Here is a 7,515-nt window from a genome sequence, read left to right on the forward strand (position 1 = left end):
AAAAAAAGGCGCACTTTTGTCCGCCCGGAATTTTATGTGCGTTACACACAATGCTACGATGTTAGCGCTTCCGCTAGCAGTTACTCTGTCGACGCGTCAGACGTGTATGCTTGCTAAGCGCTATATTTAGCTTTAGAAAAAGACGAAGAGTGCCAAAACAAAGCGCTCAGAAAACGAGAAATTATAAAAAGCATGGGAACATTTAAAACTAAACAAGGACAGCGCGCATCCTCGATGCTTCTGCACCGGAACAAAAACACTGCTCTGCAGCAGTGTTTTTATGTATACAGGTATATGTTCCCTTTGCTAAATACGGTTACCTAAATCTGTGATAATCTGTCATGTTCCAGATGTACAACGAGGAGGTATATTTAAGCTAACGTTATTTGTGCWGACTAATCATGGTCACCTGGCAGGGTTTTTATAAAACTGTTGTCTGATTAAAAACAAGACTTACTGTAAGTTTGTCAGATAAAATAAAAGCACAGCAACAGATTGACAGCTTGAGCTGAAACACGTTTTTTTGTTAATAAGCTTTCATCTTAATTTAAATGACATACTTGGACTGAATATGTCAAGTTTAAAAGTATTTATAGAAGTTAGTTGGATTTTTTTTATTTGCTGCTGCTTTTTATGATTTTAGCCTTCATTATACTATCATWTTGGTTTATAGCTMAGCAGTCAAGATTAAATCTTTTTTTATTGCCTAAATGGGAGCTCTGCATCAACCTAATAACAGTCTTAAAATAATCTTTTGTTACAATTAACAAGTGAACTCTACAAAACTCAACTGCAACACCCAAATGTTTATATTACACATTTTACTTGTTAAATTTCTAACAATTGTCCAATCCATAACAATAAATTTACAGCATTCAGATTTTTCAGTGATGGTTAAAAATGATTCAGTGACAGAGTGCTTTTAATTAATGCCTCCTCAAAYCTCACAWACATAAATACAAACAAATGGAGTTTAAAATGCATTAATTAATACAACTGTTATTGTAATTTTACATTGATTGCAGCAGGGTCATCAGCAGGTGTATATTACCCCTTCACATTAGTAAATAATTGTATTTATCATAAAACAAGCTTAAATGATTACTGCAGAACATGACAGTTTTTTTTCTATCTGATTACTCAATTAATCATCAGAATCGTTAGCTGCAGCCCCAAATACATGTGTTGATCCATCCCCAGCCTGTTTCAGATAACTAAATCACTATGCATTTTTTGCTTAGCTTGTTTTGTATTTGTTTCAGATAAATGGACAGCTTTGTCATCAACACATTGACAGAGTGGCAGCTGACAGACCTTGTAGAAAGATTTAAAGGTAAGAAATATATATTTTTTATGTTAAAATATATTTTTGACATCCACAGCATGTCAAATTTGCATTGCTACTCATAGTGATTATTTGGGAGTTGACTGCATTATTTTTTCATTTATCTCTGCACCTAGCCTTCTGACAACYTCACATAAATCTCAAACAATATCTTTAGAGAGAAAAATGCTAAGAAAACTTCAAATTTGTCACTTTAGAGAGCCTGCAGTGGAGAGAGGCCTGTGAAGTTTTTGTGAATTTACTAAGGTGCTAATTAAGCATGTGGCACTCCTAACCTTGTTCAATGCCATCAATCCTTCTTCCGCCTGCTCTAAAGTGTGCTAAATAGCTGCTTAAAAATCACATTTCTTGATTAAAACAAATTTTATATTAAGTTATATAATTTTATTAAGAGGGTTAAACCAAGAAATGTTACCATTTTTATTAAAAATATAATTCTGGTAGAGGAGCATTTTGCAGCTAATTAGATTAATTGGCAACAAAGCAGTAAGGGTAAAGCAGTATAAAAAACGTTTTAGAGAGGTTTTTTTATTTAATACCCAGCTGTATAGCAACAGTGCATGGCACCTGGATTATAGACTTGAATAAAAATAGCCTAGACATTTTCAGTTAATGAATAATCATTTAAATAATTGCAAATACGATTCTTAGTTGAATATTTGTGTTTTTTTTTCTTGAATAAAGGAGCCATAGTTGTAAGTGCGTCATTGTATTTTGTTGTACTAAATGATAGTGTCTGTCTGTTTTTGTGTTTTCTATTTTTGTTTTTCAGAGGAGGGGATTGATGAGGAGAGTTTTCTTCTTTTAGATGAGGCTACCATCAACCAGTTGATCCCAAGAGCTGGACCTAGGCTGAAGTTTCTCAAAAACTTTAGAGGTCTTGTACGTAATTAGTCAGTGGACATGTGAGAGACTCAGTTCTATTCTATTATTTCTATGTAATAGTATGGGAATATGGCATATACTTGCTTTAAGTGCAAAAAACTTATTTCAGGGGGTATCAAGAGTCTTTTTATGCATTTACGTGTAGTACACCATCTAAACTCAGCATCAACACATTTCCAGTGTAGTGAAAATGGTTGTGGTAGGACATTTTCTTACATGTGGTCTTTTAAAAGACACTTGGAAAAAGAGCATGAAGATGGAAATGCTCTTGTTGACCCTTTTGAAGGTCCAGCCCCATCTGCACAAAAAGTAGAAATTTTGCATGCTGAAATGGAGCCAGCACAGCAAAATGAGGAAGTTGAAGAGAATTGGGATGAACTAGAGCCAGAAGGCATTACCAATCAGGTGGCACTCTTTTTAGCCCATCTTAGATCCAAATCTTCTGACATATTCAAACTTAAACTCTGTGGTACATCATGCCTCAAATTTAATCAGTGATATTGTCAGCAGACTGAAGTCAAAGACTATTTCTTTATTTCATCAGTTTGGTCTAGATCAAAACCAAGAAGTAGAAGAGCTTGGGGTGGAGTTCTCAGAAGCAGCTGAACCATTCAAAGGACTGGAGACAGATTATAAACAGATGTTATATTTTGCTAAATCTGGAAACTTCATTCAGCCAGTTGAGGAGATTTTTTCTGGGGTTTCCTATGTTCAGCCAATGGCCTCTGCCACTGGCATTGTCCAGCAAGTTGGAATTCCTGATTCCTACTACCGTATTCCATTAACGAGCCTTTTGACCAAGATCCTTGAAATTCCTGGGATTTTGCAGGCCATGCTGGAATGGCAGCACAGAGAAGGTGATGCAATTCAGGATGTTTTTGATGGGGAGTATGTCAAAACACATCCATTGTTCCAGAACGAAGTTTCAATACCACTTTTGATTTACCAAGATGACTGTGAGATAGTAAATCCACTTGGTTCAAAGACTGGGATTCACAAGTTAGGACTTATTTATTTCACTTTGAAGAGCTTGCCACCAGATCTGCTATCAAGTTTACAGTCACATTTCCTTTTAGCAGTGTACAAATCCGATGATGTAGCGAGCTATGGCGTCGATGCAATCCTGCGTCCTATTGTGGAAGAGATCAAGTGTCTTGAGAGCGATGGCATCCTTATTAGTACTCCCTACTATCAAGGTGTTGTCAAGTTCACGTTGCTCCAGGTAGTTGGAGATAATTTGGGTGTGCACAGTGTACTTGGCTACATTGAAAGCTTTAGTGCAAATTATGTTTGTCGGTTCTGCAAAGCAGATAAAGGAGTGGTGTGGTCTTTGACACTGGAAGATGCTGCACTATTGCGTGATTACAGTAGTTATAAGGCAGATTTGCTTACAGCAGACTCCTCCCAGACAGGCCTAAAAAGAGATAGTGTCTTGAACAACTTATCTTTTTATCATGTATCAGACAATGTGGCAGTTGACATCATGCATGATGTACTGGAAGGGGTGGGGCCCTATGAAGTCAAACTTGTGTTGAGTTCATTAATCGAGCAAAAGCATCTCACACTAGAAAAGCTCAATTACAGAATAACAAGTTTTGACTATGGGTTTTGTGACAAGAGTAACAAACCTTCTATCATAAGCAAGTCTGATCTCAGAAACCCAGAAGGCTCCATGCGGCAGTCAGCATCTCAAATGTGGTGCCTACTGAGGTTACTGCCGACAATGATAGGTGATCTTGTCCCTAAGGACAACAAGCATTGGGAACTTCTACTTCTCCTACTCTTGTGCATGGAGTTCATCTTTTCCCCTTCACTTACTGTATCAGCAACACTGTACTTAAGCAAAATCATTGAAGACCATCATTCCCTCTTTCTGGAGCTCTATCCTCACCTACATTTACGGCCAAAGCACCACTTCATGCTACATTACCCAAGAGTCATTCAAAAACTCGGACCCTTGAGGCAGTTCTGGGCAATGAGATTTGAAGCTAGACATTCATTTTTCAAACAGGTTAGCCATGTAACTTGCAATTTCAGGAACATTTGTAAAACAATGGCATTCCGCCATCAGATGATGCAGTGCTACAATTTCCTGTGTGGAACTGTGTTGTGCCACAATACAGAAGTTGGTCCAGGGTACAGCACATTTTTGGCCAACCTTGAGGGGTTTCAAGAAATCAAAAGTGGTCTAGAAGGTATTCCGCTTTTTAGTGAATTGTATATGCCAGCCTGGATTACATTTAAGGGAACGGAATATAGGGCAGGCATGACTGTATTCCTGTCCTATGATCATTATGGTGAGCCTCAGTTTGGTCTAATACAATCAGTTTTACTACTGGATCTAATGTCACACACGCCAACAACAAAACTTCTTGTCAAGAAATGGGAAACGCAGTGGTTTGACAGGCATTTATTCGCATACAGTGTGATTCCCACTCAGGTTTTGGCAGCTGTAGATGTGAGTGAACTGCTTGATCACCATCCCCTTCATGCAGCCAAGTCATACAGAGAGGATGATGACAATTTATACATTTCCCTGCGCTATAGACTTTTTTAGATAATTAGCTGACTGTTATCAGATGTGTGTGTGTGTGTGCATGTATGACATTTACAAATAGTATTTTGACAGACTTAAATGTTTTATATTAAATGAAAAGGACTAGTTTGAAATTGTTCCCCATACTATTTAGTTATTAGCATTACATGCTGCAAAATATGTCCATTGCTTATTAAAGATGATCAGTATTTGCCTACTGGGATGGGAAGAACTACTGGACCTCTGGAATGGAATGTCATGGGACAACTTACGTTTTTAAGTGACTACTGGGATGGGATAAGTTGTACTGTAAGTATCTTTGGCATAATCACTTGCTATCTATATGCTCCATTTACATTGTTTGTCACCGCTACAGTAAAGACAACCACATGGTCCCAGAAAGTTAAATTGGCACCCTTTACATCAAGAAATAGACAAAGAATTTCTGAATGGGTTTGTGTCTGAAACTGTGTGCACCCTCTCAAAGTGTGCTGCACCACTGTCCAAATGTATTGTAACAAATGATGTCATGACAATTTGTGCACCCTACTGTTCTGGAACCCAGGTCCTGAAGCTAGCTCCGTAACCACAGTATCAACAGGGGCAGCTCAACTTGACAGTTAGTTAACCTCAAATACTACCCTGCATTAGCTACAGCTTAAATCCTTAAGATGTGAAAAATGCAGTCGGCATCTGTCCCACCATCTATACTGTATGCAATCCACTAGTCTAGTCTGGAGCACTTCCTATCACCTTGTTCACTAACCATCCAGGAGTTTACATTTTGATGCTCAGCCAACTATTCCAAGCAGCATCAACTGTTTATTATACTAACCTGGATTTTCAATGTAGGTTGAACCACCTGTTGTTGTGCCTGTTACCCCACCTACAAGCTCTGATGTCATATCAACTGCCACACCTCCAGCCCTCATGGAGGAACAAGCATCCACAGTTATGGGACCAGTGAATCAGCTGATACAGACTATACACATCATTCCACAGTTTGTAAGTTCTACTTTTAAGGCTTGGGTCTCAATTTTTTTTATCAACAGTAGGCTGTGTAATTAATGAAAGCCCAACTTTACAAAACTGAATTTACCTAGTTAAGAAATAGTCATTTTCTTATGATTGACTGAATGTACAGTATTTTACTACCCTTTTATGCTCTATGCTTCTTTGATAGGATTTAATATCTTCACTGAAATCAACCAGTCTACAAGTTCCCAATGCATCGTATTTCAATTCTTGTAGACTATCTAATTCAACATTCTTAACCAATTAAGCCAGGTTATATTGTGCAATACAATCTCACAACAGAATGATTCAACTCAGATCATCTTTCCCTACATAAATAAATCTGCAATATTTTATTTTCTGTCAATTCTCTCAGGATGTGCGGCAGGTTCTTGCAAGCTTACCGGATGGCAAGCAAATTGTTGAGAGCCTTGATGCTAATGTTATCACAACTCGCCAGAGATGTCTCCTCGTCCGAATTCTGGTGTCACACCTTCTGGAGAAGTTTGGAGAGAAGTGCTTCAATAATTTATATATATATATTTACTTTTTTTTTGTTTGTTTTTTATGTGGCATGGGGTTTCTGTTAAATATGCTAACTTTCTTAATTAAAATTAAAATGTACTTCATTTTCATAGCACTACTGTGAGGTTTGACATTGACCTATATTTGCTAGTAAGAACTAATCTTTCAACTGGACAACTTTAAAACTGCACACAAAACAGCTATTTACATGGGATACATACATGTTTCAGCAATGTTATAAAGGAGAAGTTTTAAATGTTATGACTTAAAATGAATGAAATGCTTACCCTCAGCATAGTCCATTTTGAGATGTTAATTAAAAACCCAAGTCCTGTGTTCATTGTTTTGATCATGGTTGGTTTACGTTTACTCCACAAATCATTGCATGTTGATTTACTTTTTCTAAAATGTCATTAGGCACAATTTCCTTACCTGCGGGTGAACAAAGCATAATCTGCTGATGCAAGCTTTTGCAAGTGCACAATAATAAAAGATGCCCAGCAAATATATAAAATAGTTAAATGGACTTGCCTGTTTTTATAGAAGAAATGAGACAACAATATAATTGCAGTTAGCATTTTTTTTATTTGTTCAAGCCAACTCACATGAACTACTTTATGGATCATTACCCAATCAAAACTTTGAACACAAGATTCAGGTAATACATTAATCTGTACAAATTGGTAATCATAAGTATTTGTCATAGTGTTTGTATAGAAACTATACATTTAAACTAGTTTTCAGTATTTCTGTGTAATGTTTTTTGTGCTATAGTCCTTCATCAGAGACCAAAATGGCCCTGGCATCGGATTTGGTTCAATCATTTCCCAGTTTGAAAGACTCATCGAGCTCAGGAAGAGTGAGTGTTTTTAGTAAAAAGTCTTTGAGATTTATTTGGGGTGTCATGGGTATCAACCAGATTCCAATTTGATTTTTAAGCTCATTTGTATTTTTTTTTCTCCTGGTTCAGTGTTTTCATGGGTCCTTTAAAAAGTGGAATTTGAGGCACTACGTGTGCCTGTAGTGTTTTTTATTTTTATTTTTGTGATGGGATATGGAAAAGCATATATTGAACTTGAATGATGAAACAGCCAGTTAACAGATGGAGTCTGTTAACTGGCTCACTGGCACATAGCTTCATGCTACATGTTTCCATCTGCTTCCCAAACAGAACGATACATTCTGACAGCATTTGTGTTGAAATATATCC

At 37.0% G+C, this 7,515-nt stretch overlaps 1 protein-coding gene and 1 long non-coding RNA gene across 2 annotated transcripts; both read left to right on the plus strand.

Annotated features, from left to right (window-relative positions):
- The first annotated feature begins 22 nt into the window (after positions 1–22).
- Positions 23–2,767, plus strand: LOC106533252 (uncharacterized). The gene is made up of 3 exons (XR_001312216.1): positions 23–290; positions 1,263–1,333; positions 2,118–2,767. It is a non-coding gene; the product is annotated as an uncharacterized LOC106533252 (long non-coding RNA).
- A 1,898-nt stretch (positions 2,768–4,665) lies between these two features.
- Positions 4,666–7,164, plus strand: LOC106533251 (uncharacterized; the record flags this gene model as incomplete). Its single annotated transcript, XM_014029491.1, is given in 4 exon segments — positions 4,666–5,075; positions 5,619–5,771; positions 6,157–6,296; positions 7,080–7,164. Coding segments are annotated over 4 exon segments (465 nt in total), but the record flags the coding sequence as incomplete, so codon positions are not given.
- Positions 7,165–7,515: the final 351 nt, after the last annotated feature.

Source organism: Austrofundulus limnaeus, unplaced genomic scaffold (assembly GCF_001266775.1).
Source record: "Austrofundulus limnaeus strain Quisiro unplaced genomic scaffold, Austrofundulus_limnaeus-1.0 Scaffold914, whole genome shotgun sequence".
Classification (NCBI taxonomy): domain Eukaryota; kingdom Metazoa; phylum Chordata; class Actinopteri; order Cyprinodontiformes; family Rivulidae; genus Austrofundulus; species Austrofundulus limnaeus.